An 18,443-nucleotide genomic window follows, 5' to 3' on the forward strand; every position below is an offset into this window, starting at 1 on the left:
AAAAAGTCAGCTCAAAAAATCAAAATATTAGCAAATTGAATCCAGCAATGTACAAAAAGAAGTATATACCATTACCTACATCATAGATACATTTTAAAAAATCAACCTTACTTCCTAACAGTTGCAGATACATCTTTCATCCTTTAAAGAGATACCAGGGCCAAGATTTCACCCTATTTAAGTTATAAACTTGAGACATTCTCACTCTTGTTTCCTTTGAGATTCTTCCAAATTACAGAACTATATGTTAGTAGTTATAAACAGAAAGACATCAGAAGCTCAGCCAGTTAGGGAAAAATTATGAATAAATATGCATACTTTTGACTTTGCTTGCTATCAGAAAAAAAATAATCTTGTGATTATCCATGCTGATGAAAGAATATGGATGTATTACTTGATTTTTCCCCCAAGAAAATTCTTTGAAATTCAGCCTAACATAGATTAATAATAAAATTGATGTCTATTCTCTGAACAATAAACTGGTACCCTAGATGCAGGAGCAGCCTAGGAAACTGGCAGGAGATAACAAACTGGACAATAAACCACAAAGATATGGCTAATCAAAAGTTGACCCCTAATAGCTTTACACACTTATAAATGAACACAAAATCCAAAGCTCAAGGCTTTAAGTAAGTGAAATATAAACTGGCACATCAATATTCAATTACAACTTGAAATGGTGAATATGAACAGCATAAACTATCAGACAGCTAAAATACATGACTTCTGTAAAAACTATTTTTATTCATGATGGAAGGTAAGAATCCAGTCTTACCCTGAATACAAAGCCAATATACCTTCTTCTTTATAAATTCGAAACAAGGCATGAAACATTCCTCGGTATTTTATCTCTTTGAAGCGGGCATCAATGCTTTGGCCTTGAACCTGCAGTCGAGTTTTGGTTAGGTCCACGGGAAAAGTTCCTATAAAGAACACACTCACTTATAAGTTTTGTGGGTTTTTTTTCAAGGAATCACGGTTAACTGTTGGCTGAATGTGTGCAAATGACATTTCCCCCCTTTATTTTATTACTAAAGGTGACGGGGGGATACCTCAGCCCAGCCTGTGCCCTTTCACAGTCCAAGAGCCCTTGGGGGATGTCCGACTGATGGCATAGGCCTGCTCCCCACCAATGCCTGTCATAGTGACCAGTAGTTCCTTTGTTTGGTTGATTTGCATATTACCCTTTTATTATATAGGATTTTTTTCCAATCACCATTTATTCCCCATATACCCCCTTCCACCTCCACCAATCCACCTCCCCACCATGAAGTCATCACACAATTAACCAATGATATTTTTTAAAACATAACACAAAGTTCTTTTTATAACACAGAACACTAGAATAACACTATCATAAGTTATGTCTTATATGTGGTAAAATGAAATGCACTGTATTCTATCTGGTCAACAGGATTTTACCCATAATATAACTGGAATTGTAATATAATAAAGTGCTTTTAAGATTGTCCTTATATATAGTAAAGGCAAAACAATTTAATAATTTCATATATTACATACAATCTGGCATTTATTTCTGTCTCTTCCTTCTGCCCACTTCAAGTCTCCTCACTTCTCCCTCTTAAAATTTCCCTAAATTTTTACAAAGAAGATAAGAAAGTGTTAGATTGTTGCTCCAGATAGTCTTATATACTATTACAAGGTTTTGTGTTTTTCTTTTTATCTGTTTACAAGAAACAAACAGTTCCCTAGTATTATAATGACAAAGTCCTATTTAGTCTACTCATCCTGGTTCCTTAGGTAATTCAAGACTAATACCAGTCTTGAATTTTCTTCAAGAAAGTTTTCTTTAACCAAACTTCTTTCTCTTATTATATTAACACATAGAAGTGGTCATTACATTGACGAAATATGTTTCACAGAATATTTCAAGGTCTAAAACTAACAAGGTGATTATATAACTCTGGTCACTGATGACCTTGATATGACAATACCAGAGCATATGCCAAGAAAGTTAACAAATATCAGTGGATTGGAATCACTTATTTAGTTTAGGAAGAGAAAATCTGGAAGATAAAAAAAAAAATCTAAAAAATATTTCAAAATTAAGATCAAATAAAGAAGAATCTGCCCTAGCTAGTTTTGCTCAGTGGACCTCAGTTTGCCACAGGTTTGATTCCAGTCAAGGGCATGTACTTCAGTTACAGGCTAAATCCCATTGGATTCCTGCAAGAGACAACCAATTGATATGTCTATCTCACATCGATGTTTCTCTCTCTCTTTCTCTCTTCCTCCCTCTTTCCTTCCTCCCCACTCCCTTCCACTCTCTTAAAAAAAATCAATGAAAAAAGTATTCTCCAATGATTATTAACAAAACAAACAAATAGAGAAGAATCTGTTTGATCTTGTTAGTCAATATCCTTCTAAAATGGGACAGAGGTGCCCTGGCTGGTTTGGCTCAGTGGATAGAGCATTGGACCGGACTGAAGGATCCCAGGTTTGATTCAGGTCAGGGGCACATGCCCAGGTTGCGGGCTCACTCCCCAGTTGGGGGCCTGAAGGAGGCAGCCAATCAGTGGTTCTCTCTCATCACTGATGTTTCTGTCTCTCCCTCTCCTTTCCCCTCTGAAATCAATTAAACATATTTTAAAAAATAAATAAAATGGGACAGAGGTTTAAAAAGTTTGGACACTTATACTAAGAAAGTTATAAATAACATCATAAAAGACCATTCTTACAGGAATATAGCAGAAACCCCTATCTTATCTAACTCCCTTTGTTATTTTCATGTATATTACTTAAGCCTAGCAAATTATCAAATCATTAAACTGTCAAAAAAGCTTTCTAGGTGCAGAGGTGAGATAGAGGAAGACATAAACAGATGGAAGAACATACCATGTTCATGGATTGATAAAATCAACATCATTAAAATGTCCATACTACCCAAAGCATTCTGTAGATTTAATGAGGTATTAATGAGCAGTATCCTGTGTGTGCAGGCAGCTGGGGCTGTCCAGGTGCTGAGGCTTGCGCTCTGGGCTTCCCGAAGCCTGCTTACGCAGGCCAGATCAGGCCCAGTCCGCAGCCAAGGGCGAGGAAGATGAGGATCCTTACTGCCCCATTCAGTTTTCCAAAGGCAAGCTGTCCAGTCCCGGTGGATGGTGCGGCATTCCTTGGGAAAGGAGCAGCAACAAACCTAGTGGAGGGTGTTGCCCTTAGCCTGTTCCTCAGGATTCTGCTCATTTGGTGCTTCATTAGGGAGACCAGCACAGACCGCTGGTTCAAACAGGTATTGGGAGAAGAGCTGCCAGAGCCCAGAGATCCTTTGGAGGAGCCTGGAACTCTAGCTGCCTATGGAGTGAGAACTGCCTAAGGGGTGCCTGCAGGACAGACAGCGAGGGACCAGGCAGTGGCCCTTAGGTTTGACATCATGTTTTGATAGTTTCTGTCGTGGTTATGTGCATCCCCAGGCTGAAGGATTTGGACAGAGGAGAACCTGGCCACACTGACCCTCGGGGAAGGAGAGAGCAGAATGTCAACAGACGGGACCCTATTCTTTGCCTGATACTTTGATGCCCAATGAATATGCACGAAAGACTTTTTTTTAGATTCATATAAAAGGTTTTGGATTTGTGATTTTGTTCAACATTACGTTTCCAAAGCAATTCTGGTGACACTTGTAATCCAGTGTAATCTAGTTTTCAGGTCTTTTGCTTTCTGAGACAGAATAACTAAGAAGAGTTAAAGTTTTTTATTTTATAATGTACTGTGTGGTATGTATAAATTAATGTTAGTTTTACAAACTAACAAATTTATAATAAATTTTAATTAGTTAACATAGGGAAAAAAAGCTTTCTAAGTTTAACTTTTATTAACTTCACTTTCCATATCATTAGTATAGTACTTTCCAAGAAAATGTTAATTGATGGCTTTGAGATAATAGTTTTTAAAACAAATAGGGCCTTTCTTTTTTCTCTTTCTCTACCATTCACCAAAAGCTGCCATTTATACCATAAGAAGCAGATTTGTCAGTTTTCACATTCTTACCAAATTCCGCAACAATAGAGGCAAGGCCGCCATATACAAAGGGTTTCCAATTCAGACCAGACATCTCATGGCTTCCAGTGTTACTTTTCTGATACTAAAAATAAACATAAATCAGAACAAGGCACAAGAGTAAGGAGCATCTATCAATGTCTGATCACATAAAACACATCAACAAATTTGGCAAATAAAACAGACATAGAGGAAAAACCCTACCAAATGGAATGACCAAAAAATGGGGATCCCGTTTTATGTGGTAGATGATCATGAATGTGTTTACTGTCAAATATGGGCAAAGATCAATCTGTGCCCTTCATTCTCTAATTTCTTTAATTTTACCCCCGTCCCCACCCCAAAAAAAAGGTTCCAGGCCATCCAGCACACCCAACTTAGACATTTAGCTAGACAATTACTAGTGAAGGAACCTAAAGAACAAATTATATAGGCTGAGGCATCTCATAAAAGCAGTTCATGGTATTCAGTCACATTTATTCATGTGCAAAGTACAGCTGATACCACTACCTTCACATACTAGTATACTTAGCTCACACATCTCACCACTAAACTTTAGAGTTTTAGAGTTTTAGTTCATTAGCTCATTCTAGCTATCCACAACTCTTCCCTCTGCGCGCACACAAACACACACACACACACACACACACACACACACACACACACACACTATGCCCAGGCTGAGTTAAACACCTTTTCACCTTCCTTCTGGTTCCCGAATGAATGACAGCAATATCGTATCTCTCTTCTCTGTGAAATTTAACATCCAGTGAATCTTCTTTTCCATGACCTTTTAAAGCACATGCATATAAATGTTGTTTTTCTTTGAGTTCAGGTTCTTTAACAAGGTATTCTACTCCATCTCCTTTTCTTCCTTTCACATCCCACACCCAGTAGACTTGTCATCTTCAATCATTTCAATTTTTTCCCCTGCCACCCTCAGCTATCTCTCTTGAATCTTTTATTTATAGTTCTGCCCTCTAGATCAGTGATTTTCAAATTTTAATGTGCACCAAAATCATCTAGAAGGTGAATTTAAAAATAGATTGTTGGGTCTCACCCTCAGGGTTTCTGATTGGTGGTCTGGGTCTGGACTATTTCTAAGCTTCCAAATAATCCTGATAATGCTGATGCTTCCACAGGTTAAGAACTACTGCTCTTCAGTGGTAGAGCGTCGGTCTGCGGACTGAAAGGTCCCAGGTTCAATCCGGTCAAGGGCATGTACCTGGGCTGTGGGCACACCCCCGGTAGGGGGTGTGCAAGAGGCAGCTGGTCGATGTTTCTCTCTCATTGATGTTTCTAGATTTCTATATCTCTCCCTTTCTCTCTGTAAAAAATCAATAAAATATATTAAAAAAAAGAACTACTGCTCTTGGCATCACCTACTAAATCCTAGACCAGCTGAAAATAATCTCCTTTCTTAAGTTGGACTCTCCGGTTTCTTTAAATATTCCTTTTTCAGAGTTTCACAGATGTATATTATTGAGTTTCAAAAGCAACTTCAAGTATTGATAGTTTATGGTCAGGAATGAAGACTCTGAAATCAGACTGCCTAGGTTCAAATCCTGACAACACCACGCACTAGTTCTATGATCTTGGACAAGTTATTTAACCACTCTATCCCTGGGTTTTCTGAACTATAAAATGGGGATAATAATAAATACTATATTATAGGGTTTTGTGAAAATTAAATAATATAATGTATAATACCTAGGAAAGCACTTGGTAGCTAGTTCAACAACTATTAGCTTTTATCATTACCTTTTGAAAAGTTAAGTACTCCAATATACTTAACAAAATATAATATTTTCACAGATACTACTTGCTGTCTACTTCCCCCATTTTCCAATCTGGGGTTAGCACTATTGATTTGCAGTCGCTTTTTAAGTGGAGGCAAGATTTTGCTTTGTTTCCACATAAGGAATTCTCTGAAAGTAAGCACAGGACCATTTTCCAGAGAGGATAGTAAACTGCAGACAAATGTTTTAGTTAGAGATGACAAAACTAATTATAGAAATTTTCTTTCAAGCCTAGTGTGACCAGCCAGTTCATCTGACATAAGAGTCTCAAATAGACAGCTCTTTTGGAGAAAAGTTGTTGGAAAGAATTCTAAAGAGCAAAGAAGGAATAAGTACTTCACATAACTGCAGCATAAAATTAGTCTTGCATACTAAATGCTATCTTATCAATATTTTCAGCTTTGCCCACATTTTAATATTACAATTGTTAGCAAAGTGTGACACATACAGTGAGAGGGTAGGCACAGAAAAGCAAGAACCATGGCATATCTCCCTCTTTGAGTCTATTGGGGGAAATGCCCTCTCCATTGGCCAATTATAGACCCCTAATACATCCAAACGTTTCAAATGGCTGCTATGCTTCTCTCCAAAGCTTTATCTTTACAGATTCTTTGAATCTTCTCATTATAAGATAAAGCCTCTATCAGAATTTTACTACCTGCTATCTAGCCTTTTAATAAGGAAGATATGTTTAGGGTTCAGGGTTCAATAATAATTCAGTGAAAGGCAAGGGGCAGAACCAGAGCAGAGCAAAAAGACCAGTAACTGAATCTTAGGTCAGTTGCTCAGTAGTTCCTTAATGAAGTTTTCACAATTCTGAGGTGAAATGAACAAAACAAGGGCAACTAGTGCTTTCTGTCAGTCCAATATATTTAATTAAAGGATTATTAGGAAATCATGTTCTTCCAGTACCTGGGACATTTTTTAACATCACTTCTCTTGTATGAGATAATAACATATTTGGTAGTTAATTTTGCTTAATGCCGTAACAAAATAAGCCTGGCAACCCTAATTTGTGCCTCCTCTTCACACTTTCATTTAAAATTTATTGGTCTATGAAATCCAAAAGTCTGGGAACCACTGGCCAAATTAACAATGCTACCACTCCTACCTCCCCACTCCCATCTGATAGTAAAATCCCTTTTCTTCTTCTAATGTTAGAAAAGAATCTTGCTATGAAGAAGTCCTGTATTATGTTTAATTAGGTCTTATTTTAGATATTTCTTCCTCCTACTGAGCCAAAAGTCTGCCTTCCTGTAGTTTTCAGCATTTTTGAGATAATATTGGACAAATATAGTCTTTTCCCCTAGGGGAGTCCTTCCAATAATAAAGACATATCTCTTCTACATCTTATCTCTTTCAGGCTACACAACCACAATTATTTTCATTATTATACTTCAATTATTATAGCTGAAAATTGCAGTTGCTTTTTGGGGGCCACATCACACTAATGAATCATTAAAATGTCAGCTCAAGCCTCCGATTCTTTTAAGGCTATTAACGAGAATGCATGCTATGTCATACCTATTCTACAGTTGTGCAATGTATTCTGAATCTTAATTTTCCCTCCTATATCTTAATCTCAAGTATACAAATAATGGCTAGGATGAGACTGTTCTTCTAGTTGCCCATGTTATTTTTCTCTCTTAACTAGGTAAGATCCCTGAAGGCAGAAACCATGTCTCACAGCACTTTACATAACCCCTACAAAAGCTTGCACAGAATTGGGTACACATCCATTAAATACATGGTTGGCTCCAGTGTGATGTGCTTTATCTATATATGCAGCCTATATGTAAAAGATTACAGGAAAAATCATGAAAATCAAATTGCTGGGCCTGACTAATACTACATACTGGGTATAGGTCCTCAGAGATTCTCTGCCTATTAATTCTCGTCCCTTGCTTTTGTTGCAAAGAATTACTTGTGTAAAATACTCACAGCATCTAACAATGCTTTTGGCTTGTGGGGGTAAAAGGAGAAAAGTCATATCTGAGTTAAACTAAATATAGAGTCCCTTATATATTTTTATTGTATAAAGAAACCAATGAAAAATGTCTTCAAAATGCACACATGAAAAAAAAATGCATACATGTATTCTGAAGTTTGATTAAGGAAAATCTGATATACTAAAGAGTGAAAAGACTGTCTTAAAATACAAGTTACATAGCCCTGCACTACTCCAAAGATCTGATGAGAAAAATCTGTGTGCCTTTCTTGCTTTCTCTTTTAAGAAAGAGTAGGCATCCAATTCTTAGCTTCAGGAGGTAATAATGGAGAGTCAAGCAAATATTTATTGAAGGGACATTAAATGCCCAAACCTGCAATGTGCTCTGTTCTAAATTTGGTGTTTTTTTGTTTTGTTTTGTTTTTTGTTTTTTTTAAAAAAGAACAAATGGCCAGGACCGGTTTGGCTCAGTGGATAGAGCGTCGGCTAGGGGACTGAGGGGTCCCGGGTTCGATTCCGGTCAAGGGCATGTACCTTGGTTGCGGGCATATCCCCAGTGGAGGGTGTGCAGGAGGCAGCTGATCGATGACTCTCTCTCACCGATGTTTCTGACTCTCTATCTCTCTCCCTTCCTCTCTGTACAAAATCAATAAAATATATTTTAAAAAAAAAACAAATGTTCTAACACCATGACAATATTTTTCTTTTAACCTATATTTCCTGGATAATCAAGGAGAATAAGGTGGTGATAAAAGTTCTATAAAACACAGTGCTTACCTTTCAATAATTTATAATCTGGTAGAAGAAATCAGAGTAGTTCATTAAAGAAAAGTTAAGTGCTAAACTATATAATGCAAACTATAAGAGCAAGATAAGCATGGAAAAGGAGACAATCAGCATGGGCCTACATAATTTGAAAAGGCTGGTGGAAGTGAGAGAATTTAAAATGGGCCTTGACACAAAGCAAGATAGGTATAGGTAAAGTAGAAGACAGGGGGAGGAGAGCAGGATGATCAGAGACACAAATGCGGGGGAAAGCACAGCACATGGAAGCAGGCATCAGCATGGTTTGCTCTGAGAAGAATGCAACCAAAATGGAACAGAAAATTCCCTTATGTCATTGAAATAATATTAATCAAGAATTACAAGGAACAGGTATGTTGAAAGACTTGAAATCAAAGTATGTGGTGGGGTATATGAGGGATACTATAAAATTTTAAACAGGGAAGTAATTTGACGAAATCCACGTTTTAGTTAGCCTACCAGGACTGCAGCAAAGTGATTACAAATGGGAGAGCCAGGGAAACTAGCTTAAGATGGTATGAAGTAAAGGAGACAAGGTATTTGCTGGCAGTGAGGTTAGAGATAAATTCCTAAAATGGAGACACAAAGGAACTTGATGATATAGGGAAAGAAGATGAGAGAGGAGTTCATGGTAACTCTAAGCACTCCTAGCCTGGAAAAACCAAGAAAATACTAATAGCAAATTACAAATGTCCCTGCTATTACCTTGTCTTAGAATTTAATTCCTGTTGCTAAAGGCTGTCATCACAATTAAGTTATCTGAACTGCATTTTAATAGATGCCTTCAATGCCTTGACCTCAAGGAGTGGAAGGGGTAGAAATCGAAGGGGAGCAACTTTCAACAGCACCCCTCACACTAATACAATGGAGGTGTTTGCTTACTCCGCTTACAATCACGGCCGCCGTTGCAAACTTCACCCTTAGAAAAATTAGGATTATTCCAGGAAAGATACCCATTCACCCTCTGGGTAGCAGGATCTTGCCAGTTCCTCAGCTGTCAGAGCGAGTTCGTGAAGAGAAGGGAGGCGCCTGAAGGAGGCGGCCTCCCAGGGGGGTCGAGGAAGCAGGGTTCAATCGAAGAAGGAAAACCAACGATGCCAGAAGAGTGAAAGACAGGGAAGGGACTCAGCTGAGGGGAGAGAGAGACCAAAGGACCGTTAAGCCCCTCCCAGGCCGGGAACCAGGCCAGCCTGGCCCTGCACGGCCTGGCGCGGCCCAGCCCCGCTCCCCAGCCTGGAAACCCAGGAGCTCCCCCTCACCTGCTCGAGTTCATCTGACGACTGGGAAGCCGAGGCTCCCACAGTCGGAAACGCCACTGCAGAGCCAACCCGGAAGCATTGAAACCAACGGAAGTAACCAAGCTGTTGCCCTGGTAACGGTGGCGCGGGCATCCCAACTCCGCCCCCTTCAATCCTTAAAAAGAAGGTGCAAAATGAGAGGTGAAAACAACAGGGGTCTTAATGAGGGAGGGGAGTTGACAGGCTGCAAGTGTAAAGGCCCAAAAGGGCAACCTGACTTTCGGGAGGGGTCGGGAAAGGGTAGGAAAGCCTGAGAAATCAGCAGCTTCTGCAGTCAGCAGGCTTTTCCATGACAGCAGACATATTTCCTCTTCATCACATTATTACCCACTTCCAGCGAAAGAAGCCCAGGAAAGGAGGGGGTTGGAAAAAAACCTCTGGCCCTCTAAGGGTTGGGCAAACGGGGGGGGAGGGGGGGGGATGCGGAGTGAAAGGGTGGGGCGCCTGCGCAAAGATCACAAAAAAGGAGGGAAAGTGAGGAAGCAAGACAAAGGGCTTAAAACCAGTGGGAAAATGGGGCAAAGGGGATGAGTGGTATTTCACAAAATGCCTGAACTCCGGGGGGGAAAAAGATCAATAAACCTCAACACCCACTAGGGCCCAGGCATTCAGGACTGAAGAATTAGACGCAGGCCCTGTATATAATGCATATGGTTGAGAAAGAGCAAGTTGCAAACAGAAGAGAACGGTTTGGCTCAGTGGATAGAGAGACGGTCTGCGGACTGAGGGGTCCCAAGTTCAATTCTGGTAAGGGGCATGTACATTGGTTGCAGGCACATCCCTGGTGGGGGGGGTGCAGGAGGCAGTTGGTTGATGTTTCTCTCTCATCGATGTTTCTGGCTCTCTAACCCTCTTCAGAAACATTGATGAGAAAGAAACATCGACCAACATGATTTTCTTCCTCTCTGTAAAAAATCAATAAAATATATTTTTAAAAATAAATAAATAAAAATAAAACTGCATGGCCAAAGTTAAAAGCACTCACAATGCAAGGGGTATGGTAGCATCTCATACACTGGGTGGGTATATTAGTTTTCTATTACTATGTAAAAATCATTGCTATAAATTTATCAGCTTAAAACACCAGGGATTTACTGCCTCCAGTTTATGCAGGTCAGGAATGCAAGCATGACTTAACTAGGTCTCAGAAGGATGCATTCTAGATGTCAGCCAGCCTGTTTTTTTCTTGGAACTGAACTGGGAAATAATTCGCTCCAAGCTCACTCTGTTTTTGCAGAATTCACTTCCTTGCAGCTGTAGCATGGAGAGCTTCAGTTTCTTGCTGGCTGTTGGCCAGAGGCCACTCTCAGCTCTTGAGGCTGTTCCCAGTTTCCTGCAACATGGGCCTCTCCATAGGCAGTTTCCTTTTTTCTTCCAGATTAGCAGGAGAGAAAGAATGCCTCATATGTAATTTTTTGTTTTGTTTTTTAAAAGTAATGCCTATTTGGTTTTTTTGTTTGTTTTTTTTGTTTGTTTATTTGTTTTTAAATATATTTTATTGATTTTTTTACAGAGAGGAGGGGAGAGAGATAGTTAGAAACATCGATGAGAGAGAAACATCGATCAGCTGCCTCCTGCACACCCCACACTGGGCATGTGCCCGCAACTAAGGTACATGCCCTTGACCAGAATCAAACCTGGAACCTTTCAGTCCGCAGGCTGATGCTCTATCCACTGAGCCAAACCAGTATCTGACTGATATTGGCTCAATAGTCATTTTCAGTAACAAAGACCCAGGTATCAGTATCAGAGCAGATTACTTTTAAGTAATTAGAAAATTTTAAGGCCTCATACCAGTGCAAAGATTCTACCTTACACACACACACACACACACACACACACACACATTCTACCTCACCTCAGTGGTAGAAGTAGAGGAAAATCCTATGGAAAAGAGGAAGTATGTAATCTGAGCTGAGGGATTCATGTATGTTTTCAAGAGTAACAGAGAGCCAACTTTTCACCCTTCCTATAACAATCAGTGGAAGAAATAGCCATCTGCCCAAATCCTGAGTCATGGTGACTCCTATGAGGAACTGACTGGTGGAATTACTCTTATTTATTACAGCCTGTAATTTTTTATTTTATACTTTCTTCTCATCAGAAGGTTGAGGCTCCCGGGCATATTTCTACAACATACAACTAATAAAGTAGGCATTCAAACAATGGGGACAAAAATAAAATCTATCGACCACTTGACATTACAACAGAAAAAAATTGTATGCTATAATGCATCTTTGCATGTGTCATTTTTAATGATTTTAAGGCATTTTATTATTCATACCAGTGGATTTTCTACAATAGCTGTCTATTTGAAACTAAAGAGAACAATATAATACAAAAACTTATTTTAATAATAATCAAACATTTTCGTTCATGGCATGTCAATCATCATTGAATTAAAATCTAAGGTCAGCCCTAGCCAGTTTGGCTCAGTGGATAGAGCATCAGCCTATGGACTGAAGGGTCCAGGGTTTGATTCTGGTCAAGAGTATGTACTGCAGCTGCAGGTTCCTCCTTGGCCTGGGTCCTGGTCAGGGCTGGTGCAGGAGGCAACCAATCAATGTGTTACTCTCACATAGATATTTCTCTCTGTCATTCCCTCTGTCTTTCACTCTCTCTAAAAATCAATAGAAAAATATCCTCAGATTATATATATATATATATATATATATATATATATATATATATATATATATATATATGATGCACAAAATTCATGCAAGGCCCGATGCACAAAATTCTCCTGGCTGCCAGCACAGGCTTCCCTTCGGTACTGGCTTCCCTCTCCTAGAGGCCTATACTAGAGGACTGGTGCATGAAAATTCATGCACTGAAGTGGGGGGTCCCTCAGGCTGGCCTGCCCTCTCTCACAGTCTGAGAACCCTTAAGGGCGAGAGGTGACCTGGCGATCAGGGAAAAGCAATGCCCTTATCATACCTCTGCTGCTGCCATTGCCAGCAGTGCAAGACTCAGCTGGCCCTAGTTACCTGAGCCTTGGGCGACCCTGGGAGCTGGGAAGCTGCCATCCAAGGCTTTCCTGTGCCTTGGGTCAGCCCTGGGTGGCTGGAGGACTGAGGGGACTGGGGAACTCCTGAGGCAGGCATGTGGAGCTGCTTGACCCACCTGGGGGAGGGCCTGGTCATGCTGCACGCCTGCTGCCCCGGCAGGGCTGAGGGGACTGGGTGCCGCTATCTTGTGGCTGTGGGTGCCACCATCTTTGAGGGCGTGTCAGTCAATTAGCATATTCCCTCCTTATTAGCTGTAGGCACCACCATCTTTGTGAGGGTGTGATGGCCAATTAGCACATTTCCTCTTTATTAGATAGGATATATTCATACACCAATATTCATAACAATATTACTCACAATAACCCAAAATGGAAACACCCAAATATCCAACAACTGGTAAATAGCTAAACAAAATGCAATATGTCCACACATAAAGCCAAAAAAAGAGAATAAAGTACTGCAGTGCTATCACATGGATGAGCCTTGAAAACATTACGTTAAAGAAAGAAGCCAGCCGAAGCCGGTTTGGCTCAGTGGTAGAGCGTCGGTCTGCGGACTGAAAGGTCCCAGGTTCGATTCCGGTGAAGGGCATGTACATTGGTTGCGGGCACATCCCTGGTAGGGGGTGTGCAAGAGGCAGCTGGTCAATGTTTCTCTCTCATTGACATTTCTAACTCTCTATCTCTCTCCCTTCCTCTCTGTAAAAAATCAATAAAATATATTTTAAAAAAAAAGAAGAAGAAGAAAGAAAGAAGCCAGTCCTAGCCAGTTTGGCTCAGTGGATAGAGTGTCGGCCTGCTGATTAAGGGCACATGCCTGGATTGCAGGCTTGATCTCCAGTAGGGAGCATGCAGGAGGCAGCCAATCAATGATTCTCATATTGATGTTTCTATCTCTCTACTCCTTCCTCTCTAAAATCAATAAAAATTTATTTTTTAAAAAGGTTATCACTGACAATCTCTAGGGAAAAAAAAGAAAAGAAAAAGAATTTAGGCACAAAGACCACATTTTTATGGTTATCTATAAGAGCCTAAGTGGGCCAAAACTGGTTTGGCTCAGTGGATAGAGCGTCGTCTGCGGAATAAAAGGTCCCAGGTTCGATTCCGGTCAAGGGCATGTACATTGGTTGCGGGCACATCCCCGGTTGGGGGTGTTCAGGAGGCAGCTGGTCGATGTATCTCTCATAGGTGTTTCTGGCTCTCTATCCTTCTCCCTTCCTCTCTGTGAAAAGTCAATAAAAATATATTCTTAAAAAAAAAAAAAAAAGCCTAAGGGGCCAAATGACTGAACTACCTGTTACAGGTCACTATGATGTGCACTGACCACCAGGGGGGCAGAAGCTCAATGCAGGAGCTGCCTCCTGGTGGTCAGTGCACTCCCCCAATGGGAAAGCCTCTCAGCTGACCCCATGGGATCCTCTCCCACCTCCATGACAGCACTCCTGAGTAGCAGGCATAGCAGGGCCGGTTTGAACTGGAGCAGAGGCTCAGGCTCCTCCTCAGCCATCTGCTGCTTTGTGGGCTACTACATCCCTCAGGGGATGTTGGACTGGCCTGCGGGGGATCAGGCTGAAACTGGCAGTCCAACATCCCCTGAGGGGTCCTGGATTGTGAGAGGGCTCAGGTCAGGCTGAGGAACCTAACTGGTGAATGAACTCATGCATCAGGCCTCCAGTATTTATATAAAATCCCAATCATAAGCAAATAGACAGAGGCAGCAAGTGGATTATGGTTGATTAGTGCCGAGAGATGTTAGTGTTAAGATGGCAATACTCACCCAAATTGACCTATGGATTGAATATAAGACCAGCTAAAATACCATGTGCTTATTTTTTTTTTTTTTTGGCATGAATGTATGAACTGATCATAAAATTCATATGGACTTGCAAAGGTAAAACAAATTTGAAAAAGAAGAAAAATATAGGACTCCTATTTCTACATTTCAAAACATACTGTTGCCAAGACTGGTTTGGCTCAGTCTATGGACTGAAAGGTTCTGGGTTCTAATCCGGTCAAGGGCATGTACCTTGGTTGTGGGCACATCCCCGGTAGGGGGTGTGCAAGAGGCAGCTGATCAATGATTCTCTCTCATCGATGTTTCTAACTCTCTATCCTTCTCTCTTCCTCTCTGTAAAAAATCAATAAAATATATTTTAAAAAGTAGTAATCAGCCGGGACCGGTTTGGCTCAATGGATAGAGCGTCGGCTTGGGGACTGAAAGGTCCCGAGTTCGATTCCAGTCAAGGGCATGTACCTTGGTTGCGGGCATATCCCCAGTAGGGGGTGTGCAAGAGGCAGCTGATCGATGACTCTCTCTCATCGATGTTTCTAACTCTCTATCTCTCTCCCTTCCTCTCTGTACAAAATCAATAAAATATATTTAAAAAAAAAAAAAGTAGTAATCATCATAAAAAAAACATACTGTAAAGCTACAGATAATCAAAAGAATATGGTCCTACCATAAGGCTAGAAATATAGACAAGTGAAAAGAATGAGTCCAAAAGTAAGCTCATCCTATCTAATAAAAGGGTAATATGCAAATTAACCATCACTCCGTCACAAAGATGGCAGTGCCCATAGCCACAAGTTGATGGTACCCAGTCCCCTCAGCCCTGCTGGAGTCCCCCAGTCCTGAGGGGGCTGCCACTGAGAGCAGGCAGAGTGAGCAGTGTGGTGGAATGCTTGCTTCATGACCATGGCAATGAGGCAAGTGTTCCACCCTGGCTGTGGATGTGGAGTGTTTCGCCCTGGGCAGCATGCACACCAGTGGAGCAGCCAGGGCCATGAGGGCCTGTAGGCTGCAGAGAGCCTCTGGGCAATGGGTGTAGAGTGGCCAGGCCCCCAGAGAGCTACTGGAGCATGGATTCATTCACAGGGCTATTAGTACAACTATAATGAAATAATTTTTGACAAGAGTGCTACACTCTTTCAATAGGGAAAGCAGAGATGATTCTGGGACAAATGTATATCCACATACAAATAAATGATTTTGTCCCCTATCTCATACTGGGTCAGAAGAGTAGTACACATAAGGAACTATTTGACATTGAAATTGAGACTCAAGAGAACTGTTGGTTAAGAAAGGAACTCACAACAGACTGATTCATTTGCCTCTCAGCATAACCATTATTGCTTGTCGCAGTTTAGGTTCTTACAAAGGTATTTCTTGGAACACATGATCTCACACATCTAGAGGAAATAATCAACAGCATAAACTGATGAACAAAAACAGACCCAGAGAAAGAGAAGCAGCGATCAGACTCTCAAACCTCAGAGGGAAAGTAGGGGAGGGTGGGGGTAAGGGGAAGAGATCAACCAAAGGACTTGTGTGTATGCATATGGGCCTAGCCAGTGGCCATGGACAACAGGGGGGTGGGGGCATATGTAGGGAGGGGGTTGGGATGGGAATGGGGGATAAGGACAATTATGTGAGACCATAATCAATAAAATTAATTAATTAATTTAAAAAAAGAAGAAGCTAGGAAAATTCTTGGGCAAGTGGAATGGGGAAAGTGAGACAAGAAAATTAAACAAGGCCAAACACTTTGAACAATTTATAGCCAGCTAAGGAATTGCAAGACCTTATCTTCCTAGCCAAAGGACACTGAGAGCAAATGGTTTATACCTCTCCTCCCTAACCAGAAAATACATAGTTTAAATCACCCTGGTCAGGGAGTTAGAAAGAGCTCCAATTCATACCATTTGTGCCAGCTAAACCCAAGGATAGATGAAGTCAGGGGGAAAAATAACAAAAACCTGACTAATGCTAGACAGATCCAAGATAAAAGTAAAACCAAAAAGCACACCAAAGAATAATCCCAAACTCCCCTATATGCCCATTTTGATGCATTAGCATATTAAAAACATACCTGGAAAGCTAATGGAATATTCTACTAAAACCCTTCCCTAAGATTCTCACCCCACAGAAGAAAAAGTAAAACCCTCAAGACAAAGACCAGGTTCAGGCTTGCTCTAGAGCAGTGTTTGCCAAACTTTTGACATATTTGTACCCCTTCTATAATTTTTGTAACGCTGAATACCCCTCATACTCATGAGAACGTAGAATTAGGCGCAGCTAAGCACGGTGCAGTGCATATCCCCACCAAAATCCGGTGCAGTGCATATCCCCACCAAACTCTTTCCGTACCCATGGGGGTACGTGTATCACACTATGGGAAATACTGCTCTAGAGCATGCCATGCCATTTCTTGGTTGAGGGCACATAACCAGTAGAGAGTGTGAAAGAGGCAGCTGATCAATGTTTCTCTCTCATCAATGTTTCTAGCTCTCTATCCCTCTCCCTTACTCTCTGTGAAAATCAATAAAATATATATATTTTTAAAAACCTGTAATATCCTTATAATAAAATATATGTATAAATATTTGACTTTGGATTATTCACATTTCTTAAATATGGCACCAAAAATGCAATTTTGTCTTCAGAAAGAACAATTTGGAGAATGCAGCCTTCCCAATTTCAAAGGAACTTTTTACTTCCTCCTAAACTTAAACTCTAAGGTTCCTCAGGAGACTTGAAACCGGGGGAGTAACAGGAAGCAGCAGCTCTCCAGGACTTAGCCCCTGATCCTGTCTTCAAGGCCCCCTTTTTCTCTGACTTTCCAGTGAGCTAACAGCAGCCCCTTCTTGGCCCACTTCTTTCCTGTACCATTTCTAGGAAGCCAAAGCAGAGCACCGCCTAGGTTCTCTCCTGTGACTTCTTCTACCTTAATGCCTGTCTTTGTTTCACTGTCCCCACCTTTGATAAATGTACTCTCAAAGTCATCTGGACTTGTGTTATGAATCTTTCCTACACAAACTCAAGAGCCCACACACTATAGACAGTCCTAAGGCAGACCTGTTCCAGGCCAGACCTCATCTGGTAACATTACTATATACAAAAATTAACTCCAAATGAATAAAAAGCCTAATTTTAAAAATTAAAACTGTAATATCGCCCTGATTGGTTTGGCTTAGTGCAGTGGTCAGCAAACACATTAGTCAACAGAGCCAAATATCAACGGTACAAAGATCAAAATTTCTTTTGAGAACCAAATTTTTTAAACTTAAACTTCTTCTAACACCACTTCTTCAAAATAGACTCTCCCAGGCCGTGGTATTTTGTGGAAGAGCCACACTCAAGGGGCCAAAGAGCAACATGTGGCTCGAGAGCCACAGTTTGCTGACCATGGGCTTAGTGGCTAGAGCTTCAGCCTGAGGACTGAAGGGTTCCGAGTTCAATTCTGGTCAAGGGCATGTACCTTGGTTGAGGGCACATTGCCAGTAGAGAGTGTGCAGGAGGCAGCTGATCAATGTTTCTCTCTCATCAATGTTTCTAGCTCTCTATCCCTCTCCCTTCCTCTCTGTGAAAATCAATAATATATATATATATATATATATATATATATATATATATATATATATATATAAAACCTGTAATATCCTTATAATAAAATATATGTATATTTGACTTTGGATTATTCACATTTCTTAAACATGGCATCAAAAATGCAATTTTGTCTTCAGAAAGAACAATGAAGAAGAATGCAGTCTTCCCAATTTCAAAACTT

General features: G+C 40.6%; 1 protein-coding gene across 7 annotated transcripts in view; it reads right to left on the bottom strand.

Annotated features, from left to right (window-relative positions):
* The window catches only part of SLC25A14 (solute carrier family 25 member 14), a 34,431-nt gene extending 24,447 nt beyond the window's left edge, over positions 1 to 9,984 (bottom strand). The window contains exons 1-4 of one of the 7 annotated variants that reach the window (XM_045583528.1): positions 9,828 to 9,966; positions 9,530 to 9,697; positions 4,009 to 4,102; positions 776 to 923 (exon numbers count right to left, since the gene is read on the bottom strand). In XM_045583528.1, the coding sequence (XP_045439484.1) occupies positions 776 to 923; positions 4,009 to 4,072 (212 nt within the window). In that variant the 5' untranslated portion in view covers positions 4,073 to 4,102; positions 9,530 to 9,697; positions 9,828 to 9,966. Of the gene's footprint in view, positions 1 to 775; positions 924 to 4,008; positions 4,105 to 5,436; positions 5,583 to 9,273; positions 9,427 to 9,450; positions 9,698 to 9,827 lie in introns of those variants that run through there. The other 6 variants (XM_036443409.2, XM_036443408.2, XM_036443410.2 and 3 more) reach the window with 6 other exon arrangements.
* Between the last annotated feature and the right edge of the window lie 8,459 nt (positions 9,985 to 18,443).

Source organism: Pipistrellus kuhlii, unplaced genomic scaffold (assembly GCF_014108245.1).
Source record: "Pipistrellus kuhlii isolate mPipKuh1 unplaced genomic scaffold, mPipKuh1.p scaffold_m20_p_19, whole genome shotgun sequence".
Classification (NCBI taxonomy): Eukaryota; Metazoa; Chordata; class Mammalia; order Chiroptera; family Vespertilionidae; genus Pipistrellus; species Pipistrellus kuhlii.